This window comes from Hemiscyllium ocellatum, chromosome 33, assembly GCF_020745735.1.
Source record: "Hemiscyllium ocellatum isolate sHemOce1 chromosome 33, sHemOce1.pat.X.cur, whole genome shotgun sequence".
Classification (NCBI taxonomy): domain Eukaryota; kingdom Metazoa; phylum Chordata; class Chondrichthyes; order Orectolobiformes; family Hemiscylliidae; genus Hemiscyllium; species Hemiscyllium ocellatum.
This window is the reverse complement of record NC_083433.1, coordinates 8,334,411-8,356,829: the sequence shown is the minus strand read 5'-3', so window position 1 is coordinate 8,356,829 and position 22,419 is coordinate 8,334,411. Positions and strand designations below refer to the sequence as shown.

Genomic DNA, 22,419 nt, shown 5'->3' with positions numbered 1-22,419 from the left:
GGTGGAGGTTGGGTGATTGGGGTGGAGGGTGGAGGTTGGGTGATGGGGTGGAGGGTGGAGGTTGGGTGATGGGGTGGAGGGTGGGTGATTGGGGGGGAGGGTGGAGGTTGGGTGATGGGGTGGAGGTTGGGTGATTGGGGGAGAGGGTGGAGGTTGGGTGATGGGGTGGAGGGTGGGTGATGGGGATCATGGGGAGGGTGAGATTGGTTGAGGGGATCGTGGGTGACAGAGGGTTGGAGGTTGGTTGTTGGGGTTCGTGGGGAGGGTGGAGGTTGGTTGATGGGAATTGTGTCTGGGTGGGTGGATGGAGATTTGGTTGATGGGGATTGTGGGGGGTGGTGTGTGGGTACTGGGGAGCAGGAGGATGGGAACGTTGGATGCTGGGGATGGGGGTTGTGTGCCAGGGATAGAACAAATTATTGCAGATACTGGAATCTGTACTGAAAACAAAATATGCTGGAAATTACAGCAGGTCAGGCAGCATCCATGGAACGAAAGCAAACTAACATGCCAAGTCTAGGCAACTCTCCATCAGAGATTGGTGTTGTGTCTCAGGGGGTGGGGAAAGATTGTTAGTGGGGACAGAGTGTGTCCTGCCTGCTTGCTGGAGGCTTATAAAACTTCTATATGCTTGTGTACAACTAACTCATAGAAAAGCTATAATTAGATTAGATTAGATTTACAGTGTGGAAACAGGCCCTTCGGCCCAACAAGTCCACACCGACCCGCCGAAGCGAAACCCACCCATACCCCTACATTTACCCCTTACCAAACACTACGGGCAATTTAGCATGGCCAATTCACCTGACCCGCACATCTTTGGACTGTGGGAGGAAACCGGAGCACCCGGAGGAAACCCACACAGACACGGGGAGAACGTGCAAACTCCACACAGTCAGTCGCCTGAGTCGGGAATTGAACCCGGGTCTCCGGCGCTGTGAGGCAGCAGTGCCACCGTGCCGCCCACAAATTTTAAGGTGAAAGGGGAAAATTTAAAAGGGACCTTGAGGTACAATGTTTTCATACAGAGGATGATGCGTATATGGATTGAACTGCCAGACAAAGTGGAAGAGGCGGGCACAATTACAGCATTTAAAAGACATTTCGAACAAGTACATGAATAGGACATGTTTAAAGCAATATGGGGTAAATGCAGGCAGGTGGGATGAATCTAGATTGGGAAATCTGGTCTGCATAGATGAGTTGGTCTGAAGGTTCTGTTTCCATGCTGTATGACTGAGTGTCACATGATTTAAGTGATAAAAGACAAAATTTAAAGCCTGCTGGGAAACTCAAAGCAAAGATTGTCAACCAACGCCTGTCTGATAACGGTGCTCGTAGAATTGTTTCAGAACCATTCATGTGGTGATGGATTGCAAGATTCTTCTGGTAAAGAATAAACTAAGGTGGGCCATTCTCCTCCCCCTGCCCCAGCTATCTGACTCCAATGGACTTAAATAAAAAGAAGGGACAGTGGTTGAGCAATTCCAAACAGTATAGGAAGCATTCCTGTCATTTCTAAGCTGCTTAATTCGAATTGTAATGATATTTCTCACACAGTAAGAAGATTGTCAGAGAGACGCGTAACATTGTATACTCCTTGGTGGAACTGGTTATGGCTCGTTTGCTGCCACCAACCAATACTCCTTTGTCTTTGGACTATCTCCTGATTGGTGGAGGATATGCTGCTGTTGACTATGTACAGAAGAGGCACTGTTCTTAGATAGCAATGTTTAGGACATGATGGCAATAAGAATACTTGATACTTGTTATGCATGGAGCCTGTCTCCTCACGAGGTTGGCCTGCTAATGTGTTTTTTACCTCAATGACTGACAAGTACCAGTGGATGGCGTAGTACCTCTGGATATGTCAGGATAAATAGGGGATTATTAGCAGGTTTATGTTATCTGCAGGCAATCTCTGCCTGGATTTCCCCCACAGATAACGCAGCTTAGGATTACAGCAACATTTGGTCAGGTATAATTACAAGGACCTTGAGGAGCTGATACAGTTACATCAGTTCCCTCTGAAAGCGAAAATAGAACTCCTTGTCTCTACCCACACAGTGTATGACATCAGTAAAATGGGTAGAGATGGTATGACATGCACACGAAACTCTTCTTATACAACAATATACGCGTTAAATAAAAAGCACCTGCGCACTACTATTTTCTGTTAATCCTTGCTAGATTGAGAGGCCTATTTCTCTAAATGAGGGGATTTATAGGCAGCTGCTAATTCTGTGCTGGAGGTCTCATGTCAGTGTCTCTACCTCTGAGCTACAGGCTCTGGGTTGATTCACACACCAGGAGTTGGTGATCATAATGCAGTCAAACAAGTTCATCATCAATATGCACATCTTGCCAAGGTGCCAACAGCAAGTGGTAAGAGTTGAATAGATTCCTAGTCAGCTACGTGATGATGGAAAGAACATTGGAGCCTCCAGCATTGTTATCTATGACTCAAGATTGCAACAGGAAGGTTTAAAAAGTGTTTGTTACCACAGCAACATGGATGCTGTAAGTGAACTGAAAAACAAATAAATCTGGAATGATTAAGGAGAAAGTGAGGTCTGCAGATGCTGGAGATCAAAGCTGAAAATGTGTTGCTGGAAAAGCGCAGCAGGTCAGGCAGCATCCAAGGAACAGGAGATTCGACGTTTAGGGCATAAGCATTCCTGAAGAAGGGCTTATGCCCGAAACGTCGATTCTCCTGCTCCTTGGATGCTGCCTGACCTGCGCTTTTCCAGCAACACATTTTCAGCTCTAATCTGGAATGATTATCTGGGAAAGTGACCTGAATTAATTGTACCTCTTTAAAATACTTACCTCCAGATTGTACTTGAGCTAAGATCTTACAAGAGTAGATCAGAAAAAACAATAAAACTTATAATTGTTTAGCTCCTTAAATGTAATATATTATCCCATACTGCTTCACAGGAACCTCATAAAACAAAATTTAGCACAGAATCCCTTCGGAAGATCTTGGGAAAGGTGAACTCTTGGAGTAGGATTTAAAGAACTCCAAAAGGGAAGATAGTGGTTGAGGGAGGCACTCCCAGAGATTATAACCCAAGAAAGTGAGGAAATGGCTGCCAATGATGAAGCAGGTGAAGTTGGGGCTGTTTGGAATATTAACAATTTTTGTAGCTGGAGGAGATTGGAAAAAAGTTGGGAGGGACGAGGCCTTGAGAAGATTTGTGAGCTGGGATGAAAGTTTTAAGGTCAAACTTTTAGGATTTAAAATTTAAACTAAAGATCAGCTTTAGCAGCTCGATGTTAGATCCGGAATAATCTATCAGACAGGAGTCATTTTGTCATTGTTGCATTCCTCATGCACCCCATCACATTATTTATGCACAATAGGAAACAAAAACAACTTCAAAAGAAAAGTAGTGTTGAACTAAAATTTTATCAGGTTGTTCTGTTTTTATCAGAGTCAAAAAGTATGGTGCTGAAAAAGCACAGCAGGTCAGGCAGCATCAGCCCTTCATCAGGAATTCTGCTGTCCTGCTCCTCCTGACCTGCTGTGCTTTTCCACCACCACACTTTAGATCATTCTGTATAATGCATGTTTCGCTGTAAGACAATTGACGAATTACAGTTGTTTCAAACTTAAATGTATGTTGGCTGTAACATGATTACAGTGCCAACACTTTAAATACTGTTTCTACAGCACGGTTTTTCTATAGTGAGGGGTTGCACAAGAATGCAACCATTGCATTATCGAAGAACTGACTGTATGCGCGATGCTGCTCCTGGAGGACTCTCCTGCACTTCTCATTGAATCAGGATTGGTACTCTGGCTTGATGGTAAAGATGGAGTACAGGATTTGCGAAGCCATTTTAGGTTACATATTGTGATTGAATATAATTCTGATGCTGCTGATGGCACATTGCACATCATGCATGCCGAATTCTGACTTGCTAGATCTAGTCTGATTCTACCCCATTAAGCACAGCGGTAGTGCCACATGAACATGATGGAGGATATAATTAACATGAAGATAGTGTATACTTCTAGGTTTTATTGAATTTAAGTTTCACCACCTGCAATAGTCCAGAGCATTCAGCCATGATTCTAGATCACAAGTTTGAGACATTACCACGATGGCACCATCTCCCCCAATTAGAACTTTTAGATGTATTTCAAGCAACGTGTTCGGAGATGTTATTATACACCTCTGGCAGAGTGGGACTTGGACCCGCGTCTCCTGCCTCAGAGGTGGAGATACTAACGCAGTACCAAAATGTCACCAATAGAGCTTCCAGAGATTTTTAATCAACCTGTTCAGATGTATAATTGATTTGGACGTGAACTTGAGAGGTACATTTATTAAGTTTGCAGATGACACCAAAATTGGAGGTGTAGTGTACAGCGAAGAAGGTTACCTCAGATTACAACAGGATCTTGATCAGGTGGGCTGAGAAGTGGCAAATGGAGTTTAATTTAGATAAATGCGAGGTGCTGCACTTTGGGAAAGCAAATCTTAGCAGAACTTATACACTTAATGGTAAGGTCCTAGGGAATGTTGCTGAAGAAAGAGACCTTGGAACGTAGGTTCATAGCTCCTTGAAAGTGGAGTCACAGGTAGTGAAGGCGTTTGGTATGCTTTCCTTTATTGGTCAGAGTATTGAGTACAGGAGATGGGAGGTCATGCTGCGGCTGTACAGGACCGTTGACTTTGGTTGGGCCACTGTTGGAATATTGCGTGCAATTCTGGTCTCCTTCCTATCGAAAAGATGTTGTGAAACTTGAAAGGGTTTAGAAAAGATTTACAAGGATGTTGCCAGGGTTGGAGGATTTGAGCTATAGGGAGAGTTGAATAGGGTGGGGCTGTTTTCCCTGGAGCGTCGGAGGCTGAGGGGTGACCTTATGGAGGTTTATAAAATCATGATAGACATGGATAGGGTAAATAGACAAAGTCTCTTCCCTGGGGTGGGAGAGTCCAGAACTAGAGGGTATAGGTTTAGGGTGAGAGGGGAAAGATATAAAAGAGACCTAGGGGCAACGTTTTCACACAGCGTGGTACGTGTATAGAAGCTGCCAGAGGAAGTGGTGGAGGCTAATACAATTGCAACATTTTAAAAGGCATCTGGATGGGTATATGAATAGGAAGGGTTTGGAGGGATGTGGGCCGGGTGCTGGCAGGTGGGACTAGATTGGGTTAGGATATCTGGTCGGCATGGACGGGTTGGACGGAAGGGTCTGTTTCCATGCTGTACATCTCTATGACTTTTAGACTCTGATCTCCAGCATCTGCAGTCCTTACTTTCTCCTGTTCTACTTCTATGTTTACATGGAAAATAAATTTTCAGTCCTGTCGACCTCGCTGATCACATCTTTGGCCATTGTTGAGAGTATACCTGGCATTCTCAGCAAGTTGAATCATGACAACAACAGATGGAAGCCTGCTCTCGACTGAGATGAACAATGAAGAGGCACTGTATGAGCAGCTTCTACTGCAGGTAGGCTTTCCTAACTCACCGTGCATCCTCGTTGAAACTCAGTGCTCTCAGTATGAAAATTGGGACTAGTGATGTGGATCATCCTGTTCTCGGGGTGTTTTGGAAGCTTGTGCACACCGTCCGGTCAGGTGGAAGCTGGGCTGGGGATGGGTTTGGGGGGAGTTGGGTGCTGGATTTAGGGGGATGGGAGGGACTGTTTACTGGAGGAATAGGAAGTTGTGGGGAGATGTTATGTGCTACCTACTTGCTGGGAGCTTGTACAACTACTAGGATGATTTTATACACGTATATAGTTAACTGCATAGAAAGGTGAAAAAGGATGATTTAAAATGGACCTGAGGGGCAACGTTTTCATACAGAGGATGGTGCGTATATGGAAGGAAGTGATGGAAACGGGTACAATTACAGCATGTAAAAGACATCTGGTCAGCATGGACGAGTTGGATCAAAGGGTCTGTATCCATTCTGTATGATCTTGAATATTATGCCTTTCTTCTTTCTCCTCAGGCTGCAAAGGAGATGCAGAATCAACTTCCAATGGCACAGGAATCCAAGCAGATCAGACCACAACCAGGTAGGCTCTCATCTTCCACTTTCCACCCCCTGTCACAATCCACAAAAACACCAAGCAGCACTGTCCCCTTCAGTAAAAGCAAAACCCTGTGGACACTGGAAACCTAAAATAGAAAGCAAAACTGCTGGAAAAGCATAGTGTTGGTGGAGAAAGAAAGAGTTAGAGTTTCAAGTGAAATGTGGCACCTGTTTTTAGAACTGTTCTGAAGGAGCATCATATTTGATTTGAAATATTAAGTTTGTTTCTCTCTCCACAGGTCCTAGCAGACTTGCTGAGTTTTTTTAGCACAATCTTGTCTCTCTCCTTTACACTGGTGCCTCTTTCCAGAAGTGATTAGCTGGTTCTCAATTTGAAATTCATTCTGTGTCTAAGTTGCAAATTCTTAATTCAAAAAGTGAAAGTAAAAACAAGCAATTGGAATAAGACATCGTTGAAATGTTACAAAGTATTAATGTGTGATAATGAGAAAGTTGGAGGGGGAGAAAAACATGCAGTACGTAGATTCCAGATACACTTTACATCGTGATTCATTTTACCTTACAAGCTGCAATATGCTCCTTGTTGGCAGAAGTGAACAGAAGTATAATTGTTTTGCAGTCTGTCTTGCACTTTGCCCTCCAGTCTGTGTCTGCTAATGACCTGTCGTGTCTTCTATGTTTCAATCTCTTTGCACCATTACTGTATTAGTGAATAATTTACAGAACCACCAGTGTATGTTACTGCTGTGTTTTGTTCCGTAGAAACTATTATTTCTGTTTATAGGATGTGTTCGAGACAAATAATATCCCAGTAAACGGCTTCAGATGTTTTTATTTCATCAGCCTTTGCGATGAGAGATTCACTGGCTAAGCCAGCAAGTATTAGCAATATCTAATTGCCCTGGGGAAGGTGATGGTGAAATTTGAATTCCATAAATATCTAAAGTTGAGTCCAGTGATGACCTTGAAACCATTGCCGATTGTTAGAAAGACCCATCCAGTTCGGTAATGTCCTTTTAGGATAAAAGATGCCATCCTTACTTGATTTTGCCTACATGTGACTCCCGAACCACAGTAATGGGCCTTAGCTGCTTCTGGGCAATTAGGAATGGGTAATGAATGCTGCCTTAGCCAGTGACACCCACATTGGGGTAAATGAATAAAAGTAAAAGCTATGTAGGCAATTGTCTTTCTGTGATGGTATCTGACAGTGTGAACAGCCTTGGGAGTGCCACCCGAGATTTTCTGTTTGGATCCTAGAAGTGGGACTTGAACTTATGACCAAGGAATGAAATCGTGATTGGTTTGCAAGTGTGCATGTGTCACTGTTGCATCTACCTCCTCTAGTTTTGTCTTTTCTTCTCCTGAAGTCAATTGTCCGTGCTGTGTTATAGTCCCTCTAGTTGAACGAAAGTATTTGCAATTATGTAACACCCTTCCATATCTCAGGCTGTCCCAAAACACTTTACAATCAATGAAAAACTTCTTGAAGTGTAGTTACTGTTGTACTGTGGAAATGCAGCAACCAGTTTACTCACAGTAAGTTCCCACAAACAACAATCTGGAATTCTTAGATTGTTTCTATTTAGTTAAATTTGTCAGTGGATAAACAATAGACAAGATACAGACGAGATGTCCTTTGTCATTTATTAAAGTAATATCATGGGCTCTTTTGAAGCTACCCAAGAGCACAGACAGGGCCTCCATTTGAAACCCAAGCCAAAAGATGGCATCTGACAGTGTGGTTCAGCCTTGGGAGTGCCACCCAAGATTTTCTGTTTGGATCCTTGAAGTGGGACTTGAACTTGCAAACCAATCACAATTTCATTCCTTGGTCGTAAGTAAAATTTGATTGGAAGAGGAGTTGCTAGTCTCTCAGCACCAGGGACCTGGGTTCGACTCCAGCCTCGGGTGACTGTCTGTGTGGAGTTTGCACATTCTCCCTATATCTGCATGGATTTCCTCTAGGTACTCCAGTTTCCTCCCACAGTCCAAAGATATGCAGGTTAGGTGGATTGGCAACTCCAAATTGCTTCATTGTGTCCAGGAATGTGCAGGCTAGGTGGATTAACCAGGGGGAGTGCAGAATTACAGGGTTAGGGGAGGGGTTTGAGTCTGGGTCTGGGTGAGATGCTGTTTGGAGGGTTGGTGCAATGGGCCGAATGGCCTGCTTCCACATTGTAGGGAAATCTGAGTTTCCATGGAGAATGCACCAGTTAGATGACTGACAATTAACTGCCAAGCTTTGTTCAAATTTAACCCAGGCCAATTGACTCTGGTCAAGACATTCCCCCGAGAAATGAACCAGCAAATGGTAGTCAATTGTTTGAGTAGAAACAGATGCAATGTGTGTGCATGTTCTCTCTGTCTGCAAAGAATTGAACTTTACTGTTGCTTGTCATTATAATGCTAAATCATTTGCAAACCAAAATCACCTTTTTCACAGGCTTCTGTGTGAAGACAAAGACGAAGACCAACGAAAAGGTTTTCATTAATGTTTGCAAGTCTGATCAGATTCCACCTCCGCCAGACCTCTCTGAGGAGGGCTTGGTCTCCCTGCTGGAATCCGATGATCCTTCTGGATACAGAATTCCCATGAGCCTCGGTGAACCACACGCTGAAATTGACAACAGTACGTGTTTGTGTAATGGAACGAAAAAGGAAGGGCTGAATTAAAGTCTTCCCTGCCTGCTGGCTGGGGTGGGAGGGGTGTGGTGGATGCTGGTGTTCTGGAGCCTACAGGTTGTGGGGTCACTGGGCCAGCCTAAAATAATCCCAAATTACCCTTGAGAGGTTAAACCTCAGATATAGAAGCAACAACCAACCACAAAGATTGTTATGCCCTGCATAGTCCTATTGGGTGGAACGTTGACCCAGTGACAATGAATAAGCGTGATATAGTTCCAAGTCAAGATGGTGAGTGGAGTCAAGCTTTCAGGTCATTGTGTTCCCAGGCATCGGCTGCACTTGTCCTTCTAGATAGTAGATATTACGGATTTGTGAGGTACTTTGAAGGGGTCTTGGGGAATTGCTACACTGCATCTTGTAGCTGGTTCATTCTGCTGCCACCTTGCAATTGTTGGCAGTGAATGTTTAAGTGGTGAATGGGATGCCAACCAACTGGGCTGTTTTATTCTGAATAGTGATTTTGGAGCTGGAACCCCTGCTACTCAACCAGCCCAAGAGTAGATATTCCATCACCCACATAACTTGTGCCTTGCATATAGTAGGCAGCCTTTGCAGATTTAGGAAGTAAGCAATCCCATGCAAAATTCCCAACCTCTGACCTGTTCTTGCAGCCACTGTATTTGTTTGACTAATTCTTTTTAATTACTTGTCAGCCGTAACCCCCAGACTGTAGATAGTGTGGATTTCAGCAACAGTAAAGCCATTGAATGTCAAGGGGTGATGGTTAGATTCTCTCAGTTGGAGATGGTCATTGTGTGGCACCAAGTTACTTGTCAGAACAAGCTTAAATGTTGTCCAGTATTTTGCATGTAGATACAGATTGCTTCAATACCTGAGGAGACAAAATGTAGCTGAAAATTGTGCAATTATTAGCAAATATCCTCAGACCTTATGAGGAGGGAGCATCGTAGACAAAGTGGCTGAAGACATTTGGGGCTCGGTTTGTGCTAGCTATAGAACATCTACAGCACAGAAGGGGGCCATGTCCCACTGGGTCTCTGCAAAAGCAACATGATTGGTTCCACTTCCTTGCGTGTTCTCCTTGCCACCAGATAAAGAACCAATTCCCTTTTAAAAGTGACAAGTGAGTCTGCCTTCAGTTGCCACTCACTGCATATGATTGTTTCCTCATGTCACTGATCTGGTTCTCGGGTCTTACACTAATGAGAATAATTTTTCTCCTTGTTCTGTCCAGACCCCTCACACGTTTACTGTAAATGTTTAGTGAGAACAAAACTGAGCTTGGGTAGTAATTCCTGGCCTTCTCTCTCAGATTCACAGTAAGTCCTCTTAGGCAAGGTACTGGAACGCATCTGTTATGAGTGAGAAAGGGATTAATTGTGAGCGGGGGGACAATGCTGGATTGTGAATGATTAGAATTGTCTTGTTTTCACAGGTGGTAATGGATGCACTGCATATGACATAGTCATCAATTCAAAATTTTACAACAAAATTCAGGTACAGCCTTATGGTTTATATTGATAGTTCTCACCATGTAATTGGTGTCGTGGTTATAGCACTAAGCCAGAAAATGTGATGTCTGCACTTTGTGGCATCTGGTAAATCTGTCTTTGCGACATCTGGCTTCTGGAGATAATAAGAAAAAGGAGGAGGAATTGGCGATTCAGCCTATCAGGCTTGCTCTGCGATTCAGCAGGTTCATGGCTGATTGGCTGTGCCCTCAACTCCAATTTCCCAGTTACTCCATGTCCACCTCCATCATCCCAGATTCCCTAGTTCAGCCTGGATTTTTTTTATCAGGCTTGGCATTGAAATAAATAGCAATGAGGTTGATGGCATGTCCTTGAAATATGACTGGCCCTTTAATGCCCTTTAGGGAAGGAAATTTGCCACCCAGTCTTGTGAATCCAATCCACACTTTCCCAGCTGACTTGTAATGCCCTCTGAAGTTTCCCAGCACAACTATCTCAGAAGTTACTCAGGTTGAGCAGTGTATGTGGTCCTATGTTGCCTATGTTCTGATATATCTTTCACACGTGCTTTTGTTTTAAGAGGATACGGTGAACGATATCACCAATAGCTAACTGCATTTATGTTGCAGCTTTTCATGTTATAGAATGTTAGGTACTTTGCAGGAATGATGTCAAACAACGTTTGATACCTGGCTAAAGAAAGAGATATGAAACAGATGAGCAGGAGGCCCGATCAGAGAAGGCGATTCTAAGCATTGTAAAGAAGAGTGGAGAAGGGACGTGGGGGACCGATTCCAGAAGCTAACACTGCAGCAGGCAAAAGAATGGTGGCAAAGCTTAGAGCGATCGAAGCTGAAGATTAGCAAGAGGCAATAGCTAGAGGAACCTGATATCTTGGAGGTTTATTGTGTAAGGCTGGAACAGGGGACTGAGATGGGCAGAGGCAGGGCCATAGAAATAAAGTTAAACTCTTAAACGGAGGGTTTCAGCCAGGAGGCACTGTGGTTTAATGAACAAGGGTGATAAGTGAACAGGACTTGGTGTAGGTTTAGCCCTGAGCTGCAGAGTTGGGAGTTACAGAGCAAAAATTAAAATGAGACACCTGAGGTGATATAATGTTAGTTGACCAAAGCTTTATCAAAGAGGTACATTTTAGGGAGAATCTTAATGGAGCAAAAGGGGTAGGAGAGGTTTATGGAGGGGATTCCTGAGATGGGGTCTCTGGAGTTGAAGGCAGAGTTACCAAGAGTGATGTATAATATATGGTGATCCATGTGTGTGTACATGTGTATACATCTAAGCTTCTCTGCATACCAGTTTTCAGAGAATAAGTTACATTTGCACCAAGTGTCAAAAGCATAAAGAAATAACATGGTCATATTTTACTGACAAATTTACAAATGTCCTCTAAATGCAAAGGTCCATTAAACTTAGGTTAGCTTCTAACACTGTGAATATGTGACTATTTAGTACTTGTGGCATTGGTGGGTAGATCTTCATGAATACAAATGCGCCTTGAAAGCAGAACAATACATTGTGTCTCTTATGGTCATACAACTGTAGCAACGCCAGAGGGATTCACCAATAATTTTAGGACAGGAGTAAAATAGCAGTGAGGTACTTGAGCACCGTTGATAGTCTTTACAGTCAGTTTCCAGCCTGTTTCACCAGTGCAGTGACCTCGGCTCCAGTCTCTGTGGAGTACTTACTATGGAGTACTATGGTTGCTTACTATTCTCCTGCCATATATGTGTTCCTTTTAGGAAGTGTTTGATTCAAGGATTTGTTTTCCCTTAACTATTTGAATTGTGAAAAGTCAAAGAAACTTGCATTTACATAGTGCCTTTCACATCCTCTGCATGTTCCAACTTGTTTTAGACCTAGTGAGTTCTGTTGATCATCTTCAATTGCAAGTCAATTACTATTGATTTCAGATCGGATATTAAATTCTTACCTGCCCATGAGGGCATTTAATAAGCAATTGCCACAATTTTGGAGAAGAGCAGGCAAGTTCTTCCAGGTGCCCTGACTAATATTTACCCTTGTAAAAACAGGTCACGTCCATATGAAAGTATAATCCTGTGGATACTAGAAGTTTGAAATTAAAACCTGTGTTGTGGAAACTCAGCAGGTCTGACAGCATCTATGGAGAGAACAGCAGAGTTAATGATTTAAAACTCTGTTTTTCTCTGTCCATTAGTGGTCATCACGAAGTTGTTGTTTATGGAACCTTACTGTATATACATTTGGCTGTCACTTTACCTAAATGGCAGCAGTAACTCTATTTCAAAAGCACTGCATTGGTTGGAAAGGACTCTGGGACGTCCCAGAAGTGATGAAAGGCACCAAGTGAATGCAAGTCGTCTTTCCTTTCAAAATGATTATGTAATTTCATTCCAAGTGTTTACTTTCTCGACACAGAACAACCAGCTCTTCATGGAATTCTTCCTTACTATCGGCTTTGAGGGGCTGGAAAACAAATACAATTTGGAACTTTCCCGAGGTAACTACCTGAATATTCGCTCTGCTTGATGCTTGCATCTAAACTTAGATCCCACCTCCTTCCAAACTTTGAGCAGATCTTTCAAATACTGAGCTACAGTTGCTGATGCTTGGGTCCAACAATGATAAGGTACTTAAGCAGAATGAGCTACTCCCCAGGTGACCAACCCAACATTCAGCCAAAATTTCCTTCAGTGTTGAGTGTCCTTCCAGGAAGCCTGCCTAGGTTGTTACACTCTGGTGCTGGTAGGTGACAGAGAGAGTCAGCTGCCCAGTGCTTTTTCCGACTGTTGTTTCTGGAAGTGTGAAAGGGGTTTGTTTCTCCCATTTACCAGTCACCAGATGGGAGATTGCCACTACTCTGTGTCAGTGGGCTACCTTGTCTTATCTGGCTAAAGAAAGAAATGAAAGACTTGCCTTTATATAACACTGAAGTATCTGCAGCTGAGAATCAAACCACTTGGCCTTGCTGAGATAAAAGTCAAATGGTGTGGATGGTGGAAATCAAACAAATACAGAAAATGCTGGAAAAACTCAGCAGGTCTGACAACATCTGTGGAGAGAGAATTAATTCATTTTTCAACTCTGGTATGGCTCCTCTTCTTTCTTCTGAAGCAGAGTCATACCAGGCTCTCGACATTAACTCTATTTCTCTCTACAACTGCTGCCAGGCCTAGTTCCTTCAGCATTCTGTGTTTGTTTCATTTGGCTTAACTGCAGGGAGACTACAGCCTAGTGGTATTATCGCTGGACTGTTAATCCAGAGACATAGGTAATGATGTGGGGACCCAGGTTCAAATCCTGCCACGGCAGATGGTGGAATTTGAATTCAATGAAATTCTGGCATTAAGCATCTAACAATGAATCCATTGTCGTAAAAACTCAGCAGGTTCGCTATTGTCCTTTTGGGAAGGCAACTGCTGTCCTTATGTGGCCTACATGTGACTCCAGACCACCAGCAATGTGGTTGACCGTTATGGGTAATAAATGCTGGCCTAGCCAGTGAAGCCCTCATCCTATGAACGAATTTTAAAAATCTGTGCTGGTGTTTATGTTCCTCCCACCCTACTTTTTAACCACCTACCTTTTTTATAACAGGTAGGAATTGGGCTGATTTCTGGCATCATTCTGCAGTTACTCACCAGATGATGGGCTTGACCAGGGTTAGCACAGGGCTGAATGAACATGGAGAGATCTCACACTTATACACCACCTTTCACAATTAGAGGACGTCTCAATGTGCTTTGTTGCCAGTGAAATACTCCTGAAATATAGTCACTGCTGTAATATGGGAAACGCACCAGTCAGCGTGTGAACAGCAATGATATACAGAGGAACCTGGAATATCCGAATGAGATGGGTGGGCATTATTTCATTCCGGTAATTGATTACTTGGTTAATTGATTTAATGCCTCTCCTCTGGGGCTAGGAATTTTCTGAAGTTTCCTTGCTCCCTCTCTCTGTGTCAGGGTTTGTTTCTGAGCAGACACACCTGCAGCATTGGTGTCGCCTGCCACCACCCCAATCAGTTCAATGGGATTGACACAGCAAGCACTTGCTAAGTCCACTCCCTGTTCAGGAGACTAGGCAGCAGCACACAGCCCGTGCCCCCCCCCCCCCCCCCCCCCCCCCCCCCCCCCACACACACACACACACACACACTAATCAAACACCGCCCCCATTCGCCCTACCCACCATCTGTCCCCCACATCCATGCCCCCGCCCACCCTTGTTTGACCCAGCCGCCGCCACCCCCCCTCCCATACGCCCCCGTCCCCATGAGCTCCCTGTCAGCCCCCCACCCCTCTCCGGGACAGCTGGACTGGACACCAACGGTAAGACTGCTGCTGCCTTTGGGGGGTGAGTCTCAAAATAGCGCACACACACACACACCTCTTTACTGGAACGTTTTGACAAGTTCCATCTTTGCCCTGTACAGGACAATGTTGGAGAGATTATCTGGGGAAGGGGGGTTTAGGGTACACCCCTGTGTAGAACTCCAGGGAAAGTATGAGGAGAGAGAGAAAGCGTGGGCGGTCAGTCATTTGGTGACGGTGCCTGGGCTCCCATTGATGTCCAGCACTATTCTCAACAGCATTTCAGTAAGCTGAGTTCATTTTTAATCATTGTAAACAAAAGACGCAATCTGTACTGGTAACACCTCTTTGATGTAATGTTTCTATTGGGACCTCGAGATCTCCTTTGGATAATCCGAAATTCGGATAATCGAGGTTTCTCTGTAATGTAGTTGTGGTGCTGACTGAGGAATAAATACTCGGCAGAGCAACAGGGTATCTCTTCTGCTGGGAAGGATTGTTCCATAGACTAATAACCCTCAAGTAAAGAAAAAGTTATCTTCCTCATCTTAAAAGTGAGGCCCCTTTGTTCTTAAACTGCCTCCAAGTTCTAGTCCCTCTCTAAGCAGAAACACCTCTCAGAATTCACCCTGTCACATCTCCTCAAGAGCTTCAATAAGATCACCTCTCATTCTCCTAAATGCCAATGGGCAAAGGCCTGACCTGTGCAAACTTTCTCCAATTTAATTGCAGGTTGTAAGGATCCTAATATTATCTAGTGGGTTTAGGTACATGAGCAGGATTGGTAAAGGAAAAGAACGAGCACTCCATGTTTGTTGAGCATATCACTATTTTTATTAGGAAATTGTTGAACAGATGCCGATGGGCTTGCTGCCAACTGAGTAGGTCATGGAGGGCTCCAGGGCTGACCTGAATAGCCTAATACAGGTCTGATGAGATGTCCAGTAAAAAACAGAGGCTGTCGTTGTATCGGAGTTCTGATTCGAGAGATGAAAGACTAGTGTTTGCAGCTGAAATTGTTAACAATTTTGTTGCTAGAATGGCGGATGCTGAAGAACAGGAAATTTCTGGGATCTGTAACGGAACAAAACATCAGAACAAAATCGAAACCTGTTATCCAGGAACTGGAATCCAGGTAGAGTGACTGAAGAACTTGCCTTTATATAGCACCTTGTGCAACATTGCAATGCAGATCTGCCTACCACACTGATGGCAGGGTGTGATGTTGTTTGATGAAGGGGTTATTTTTCATGGAAAGACTGAGCAAGTCATGCCAACAACCCCCTCACCCACTCACCCCCTCCCCCCAAAGGGTTTAAAAGAAGTAATCTTCAGAATCTCAGCATTCGGAAACAAGCATGCACACTTCACACCAATCTCCTGCTTTTTCCCCACGCCCCTTCTATTATTATCTTAATGGACATTGGAAGCCACTGAGGGACTTGACCAAATAGCCACTGAAAGAAGATTTCTCCTTGTAGGAGTAAAAAGAACGAAGAGACATTATTTAAAAAAATTTTTTTCAATTTAAGATGGGAAACATTTTTTCAGAGGGTCACTAGCAGTGGAATCCTCTTCCCCAGAGACTGGGCCATTGGATGTGTTGAAGGCAGAGGTAGACAGGCTTAGATTTCTGACTGCCAGTGGTATCAATTTCGGAGGTGGGTGTCAATGGGCAAGTAGAGTTGAGGCCCCAATTGGATCAGCCGTGATCTTATCAAGGAGCAGGAGAGGCTGTAAGTGTGGAATGGCACTTCCACTCCTAGTCTGAACACACTACCAACAGCAGTCCATTCAACCCACCTTGCCTCGATCACCTCTTCGAAGGTACCGATTCAATCAGTTTTCTCCCGCACAATCCTACAGTGCTGAGAGAAATAACCACGGCTACTGCTGGGGCTCTGAAGAGTATTGTTACTACTTTAAATTATGTTTTCATTGTTGCGACGTGACCATCACTGGCAAGGAAATCATTTGTTTGCTCAGTGCTGTTCTGAAAGGAGTTTCCGGATGTTGGTCCAGTGACCGTGAAGAAACTATGATATCATTCCGATTCAGGACAATGGAGCAGAGCCTGTAGCGAGCAGTGAGGTTCTCATGAGTTATCTGCCCTTGTCCTAAGCAGTAGAGGCCATGGGTTTGGACGGTGCTGTCGAATAACAAACCTTGGGGAGTTATTGGAGTACATCTTGTAGATGATAACCATTGCTGTCACTCTTCAGTGTTTACAATGTTAGATGGGGCCTGTATGGAGCACGTTACGTTGTCTTGGGTTTTGTTATACAGGGGGCAGACAGCTGAAGGATCTTTTTGCTTTTTATAAGTTCCAGAAGTGTAATGATTCTAACTAGTGGAAACTGTAAGGTCAAATCCTGACCAAAACTAAACCCTCATTTTATTTTGGCAGCACTTCATCTCCAGGTACCTGCACTGAATCCCTTGTATCAGAAATAGCAAGGTAAGATTTCTTCATCTGAATTCAGATTGGGAGAAAGTGACTGACTAATGAGAGGAATCGAGAGTCACAGGGAAAGGGCAAGAAGGTGGGCATGAGGAATTTCAGATCATCCATAGTCCTATTGAATGGCAGAGCAGGTTTGAGGGATAAATAACATATTCCTGTGTTGTTTTTATTCACTTCTGGGAAGTGCATGTCACTGGCTGGGCCCAGCATTTATTGCCTGTCCCTAGTTTTCCTTGAGTAGTAGGTGGTAGTAAGTTGCCTTCTTGAACCACTGCAGCCTACATCCTGTCGGTTGACTCACAATGTGGGAATTCCAGGATTTTGACCCAGTGGCACTCAAGGGATGGTGATGCATTTCCAAGGCAGGATAGTGAGTGGCTTGGAGAGGAACTTCCAGGCGGTGGTGTTCCCATGTATCTGCTGCCCTTTTGTTCTAGATGGAAGTGGTCATAGAATCATAGAATCCCTACAGTATGGAAGTAGGCTATTCGGCCCATCGAATCCACACTGATCCTCCCCTCCGAAGAACACCCCTGCTCCATCCATGTAACCCTGCATTTCCCATGGCTAATCCTCCTAGCATGCACATCTTTGGACTGTGGAAGGAACCTGGAGGTAAAGCATGCAGTCACAGGGAGAACGTGTGAACTCTACGCAGGCAGTCGCCTGGGGGTGGAATCGAACCTGGATACCTGGCACTAACCACTGAGCCATCATGCTGTCCCACTATGGTTTTGGTCATGGAAGATACTTTCTGAGGATTTTTGGTGAATTTCTACAGTGCGCACTGCTGCTACTGAGTGGTTGTGGAGGAAGTGAATGACTCTGGATGTGATGCTGATCAAGTGCATTATTATGTCCTCACTGGTGTCGAGCTTCTCCAGTGCTGTTGGAGCTGCAGTCAAGTGGGGAGTATTCCATCACACTCCTGACTTGGTATGGAGATTTTGGGGAGCCGCAGTATTCGTAGTCTCTGACCTGCTCTTTGTAGCCACTGTGTATATGTGACAAGTCCAGTTTAGTTTCTGATCAGTGGTCGCCCCAGGGATGCTGATTGTGAGGCTAGTAATATCATTGAATGTCAAAGGGGAATGTTTAGATTGTCGCTTATTGGAGATGGTCATTACTTGTTCCTATTTCTTATGGTTTTACCCCAGGACTTCTAATTAATAGAATACCGATTGCTGATTGCCAGAGCCACAATCTATGTTCGTGTGAGGGACTTGGCCAGCTGGTTTATTTATTCAGGCAGAACAATTGGACTGTGTACCAAGAGTGTGGATTGCTGGAGTTGTTAATGTTGTCTTTTTCTCTGCTCTGACAGTACCTGTGTAGAGCCAGAATACACAATCATGGCCGAGCCTGCAGATGAGCACCCCAGCTTCCTGGTGGCAGAAATCTCCTTACCAAAAGTGGTTAGTATTTTTAATTCCCATACAGCTGCATTTTGGAGAGGACGGTGGGTGGCTCTTGAGGGCCATGATTTAGGATTTGAGGATAAAGTTACAAAAAAAAATGCGGACCAATTCTTAACCCATGACTGACAGTGAAAAGTACATCCAGTGTGGCACCAAAGTATTAGATTAGATTCCCTACAGTATGGAAACGGGCCTTTCAGCCCAACAAGTCCACACTGACCCTCCGAAATGTAACCCATCCAGACCCGTTCCCTAACCTGTATTTACCTCTGACTAATGCACCTAACACTCTGGGCAATTTAGCATGGCCAATTCACCTGAGCTGCACATCATTGGATTGTGGGAGGAAACCAGAGCACCCGGAGGAAACTCATGCAGACACTGGGAGAAAATGTGCAAACTCCACACAGGCAGTCACCCAAGGCAGAAATTGAACCCGGGTCCCTGGCACTGTGAGGCAGCATTGCTAACCACTGAGCCACAATGCCACTCCGAAATTCTGCTGAGGAAGCAGGAATGCTTGTGTTTGATTGTTGTTCATGTTTACTTCTCTTTTACTTTGTCTTATCTCTATGTCAGAAGCTATAGGTTCCAGGGCTGGAATTGATCAAAGCTCTCGGTCCAGTGGAGTGCTCGGGGAGTATTGTTTTGTCAGAGGTGTCATGGTTCGAATAAAATTAGTCTCCGTTCCGGTCAGCCTTTCTGAGTTCAGTCAGGTTCTTTTGTAATCCCCATTACCCCTGCTAATAAGAGTGAATGTGAATGCCTGGTGGAGACAGCATTGGCTTGTTTCTGGTACCCTCCACTCTCAGAAGTTTGCCTATACTAATGGTTTAGGTTTCCATGTGACAAAAGACCCTCTAAATGATTGGAGGTCATTGATGCGCATGAAACCATCGTTCAGTATACGAAGCTTATCTCTTCAGGGCAGAACCTGAACCCAATTCTTAATTCATGTCTGGGACATGGACATCATTAGCTGGGTCAGCATTTATTGGCCATCCCTAATTGTCCTAAAAATGGTGGTGGTGAGCTGACTTCTTTAATGACTGCAGTCCACATTCTGTTGGTTATCCCACAAAGCCAATGGGGAATTCCAGAACTTTGACTCAGCAACAGTGAAGTCGGGATGGTGAATGGCTTGGAGGGGAACTTGTAGGTGCTGGTATTCTGATGTATCTCTTGCTTTTGTCCTGCTAATGCTGTTAAAATTGCTGTTAAATTTCTGCAGTGAATCATATAGATAGTGCATGCCAGTATATCTATAAGCTCATTTGTGGTAGTGGGTAATGTCCCTGTCTCTGAGCCAGAAGTTCTAGGTTCAGGTCGTGCTCCAGGTTCAAGTTTCACTCCAGGACTTGATGGGTCAAGGCAGGTGTGATCATAATGCAGCAAAGCAGGGAGTGTATCAACTTGCCAATTCTTCCAACACCTGCAAGTGGCAGATAGGTTAAAAATAGGAGAGTTTCCTGGTGAGTTATGTGAGGGACAGAGATTGTAATCTTCCCCCATCAGTATCCTTGGCTCTAGACTGTATTTTTCCCACAGCGACTCTGACTCCTTGGGTGGAGGTGTGAATCAGATCAGTGCCAAACAACAGGGTTTTTGATCCCTTTTCCAGTTGGGGTAGATTCAACACCTGCCTCCATGCTGACCAGCGGTGAACAATACTGCAGGTATTCTGACAGAAAATGGTAGAGAAGGAAGGTATTGTTAGCAGGCTTTCCAAGTTATAAAGAAGTCAGATACTAACTTTCCAGTGCGGAAGGAAAGTTAACCAAAGGGCCCAGATTTCCGAGCAAAGAGGAGGCAAGTACAAAACTTTATTAGGTAAAAAATGGTTCAGATTTGGAATGAGCTGTCTGTTACGATGATGGAAACAGATTCAATAGCAATTTTTCCAAGGGAAATTGAATAAATTTGCAGGTTGGCTTGGGGATTATTGCCGAATGTGGGAAAAGAATTGCAAACTTGCACGATAAGGATGACTGTTCTGATAGAGCAGATGCAGATTTGATGGGCCGAGTAGCCTCCTGTTACGCAGTTCGATTCTTGCATTACAGGTTCTGTTCCCTGTCTGCCACAGGAGTCAGCGGCATCATTACTGCTCGACCTTGGAGAAGACCGGATTGTGTTGTGGGCACGGCCAGACCTTTATCACTTAGATATTTACATCCCATTTAACATTGTTCAGGAGAAAAGTGGCTCGCAGTTCAACAGGAAAACCAGGGTAAGGATAAATTTAAATGTTCAGGCAGCTCGTTGCTCCTTCTGATACCCATAGCCTGTGATCGGCATGAGAAACTTAAAAGCTATTGTGAAAATATTTTTGTTTTTTAAACAATGTACACATACACAAGATGACATTGGCAATAAGTGTTCAGAATTGAATATGGTTAGAATTGTTTGGTTTTACCTTATTTTTATTATACAGGTACAGATACTAGCGCAAAGGTAACCCTACCATATCATATCAGACCAAAGCGAATTGTCCCTCTTTATCCAGTGCTGTATGTGTACAAGTGCAGATGAGCTGTGAATTTCTAAACAGGAGGCGTTTGTTTGATAATGCGGCAAAAGAGTTTTGTGCAAAAGGTGGCAGAATACGTGGGGGTAAAAAGGTGCCATCAGAAGGAAGCCAGTGTCTTTTCCAAAATCCGAGAAAAATCAGTTTCTGCATTGTTTCCTGGCAGGTTCTGACTATAACGATGCCGGTGCAGCCAGCATAAGACCACAGTTGCTTCCAGGATGATCATTACTCGCAGAAACTGGATAAGAGGAACTCCTGTGCATTCCCAGCATGCTGGTGGTCAGCACTGCATATTTGTGATGTCACTTTACGTGGCATTCACTATGAATTTGCTTTTCACTTTCTCGTCCAGGTGAATGAAGCTGAAAAACAATTGAAATTCTGTACTGTCTGGTATCTCACCCAAAGGTTTTTTGATATTTGATATTTGTTCACAGGCTGACCGTGTCACTGTCAGGGGCAGCGTTTATTCATTGCTCATTGCCCTTGAAATGGTGGTGAACCACAATCCGGAGTTCACCTGAGCAGCTTACCCAGTTCAGAGCGCAGTTAAGAGATTAGCCACAGTGGATTTGGAGTCGGAGAGGCCATTGTAAATAAGGATGACATGTTCCCTCCCTTTACTTTCGGTTACTCTCAATAGCTTTTTTATTCCAGGTTTTTATTGAATTGTCATGGCCGGTTTTGAATTCTGGAACCCTCTAAATTACATCTTTAATATTCATTAAGGGGTTGGCTAACGTTTATGGCTGTCCCTAATTGCCCTTGAGAAGGAGATGGTGAGCTGCCACCTTAAACCACTGGAGCCTGTGGAGTTTAGGTATATCATTCAGTTATATCATCTAGATGCGACTGCATCTCTAAGTCGCCATTCTTCATATGTATTAAATGTAATGGTGAACGTTGTCAAGCTGTTTGATATTGGTGTCCATCACAGCAACACTGTCCTCCTCCCCCATTCTGGTAGTCTTTGCAGCAACATACACTGGATAATGATTACAAGCGTGGATGCCAGTTTTTTATTGCAAACAGCCGAGCGGAGGAAGAAAGAGCTTGAGAACCACCCTCTGCCAGATTCATCGAGTCAGAATCATACAACACAGAAACAGACCCTTCGGTCCAGCCTGAAAGTCCCATTAAAACCTAAGCTCTGCAGACACGAACAGACCTATGTTTTATGTTATTATTTTGGATTTAAAGCATTCACATTTTTCATCTGGTTATTAATGCCCATTCCACAGCTTAGAAATAACATTTCAGGACCTGCTTTGAATTGACAATTCATGAAAATCTTCTAATACAGGAGTGAAATTGTGAGGCAGTTCCTTAAGGCCTTTTCAAATAAAGCAAGTTGTTGGTTGCCCATCATTCTATCAGGTTTTATTTCTGTCCTGCATTTATTTGATGTCAGTAAAATTGTTTTCTAAATGATGCATAGAGTCAATAAGAATGTAGTCTTGCTTAACTGAGCGCTGCTTTCAGTTGCCGCAGCTTTCATTCATAGTCAAAGAGTCATACAGCACAGAAACAGACCCTTTGGTCCAAA

At 44.0% G+C, this 22,419-nt stretch overlaps 1 protein-coding gene across 1 annotated transcript in view; it reads left to right on the top strand.

The window, feature by feature from the left end:
* pih1d1 (PIH1 domain containing 1) overlaps positions 1-22,241 on the top strand; it is a 22,855-nt gene extending 614 nt beyond the window's left edge. The window contains exons 2-11 of the mRNA XM_060849385.1: positions 5,320-5,469; positions 5,977-6,043; positions 8,468-8,653; positions 10,106-10,167; positions 12,564-12,645; positions 15,500-15,596; positions 16,869-16,919; positions 18,250-18,340; positions 20,430-20,573; positions 21,037-22,241. Of these exons, the coding sequence (XP_060705368.1) occupies positions 5,392-5,469; positions 5,977-6,043; positions 8,468-8,653; positions 10,106-10,167; positions 12,564-12,645; positions 15,500-15,596; positions 16,869-16,919; positions 18,250-18,340; positions 20,430-20,573; positions 21,037-21,072 (894 nt within the window). The 5' untranslated portion in view covers positions 5,320-5,391 and the 3' untranslated portion in view covers positions 21,073-22,241. The remainder of the gene's footprint in view (positions 1-5,319; positions 5,470-5,976; positions 6,044-8,467; positions 8,654-10,105; positions 10,168-12,563; positions 12,646-15,499; positions 15,597-16,868; positions 16,920-18,249; positions 18,341-20,429; positions 20,574-21,036) is intronic.
* The last annotated feature ends 178 nt before the right edge of the window (positions 22,242-22,419 follow it).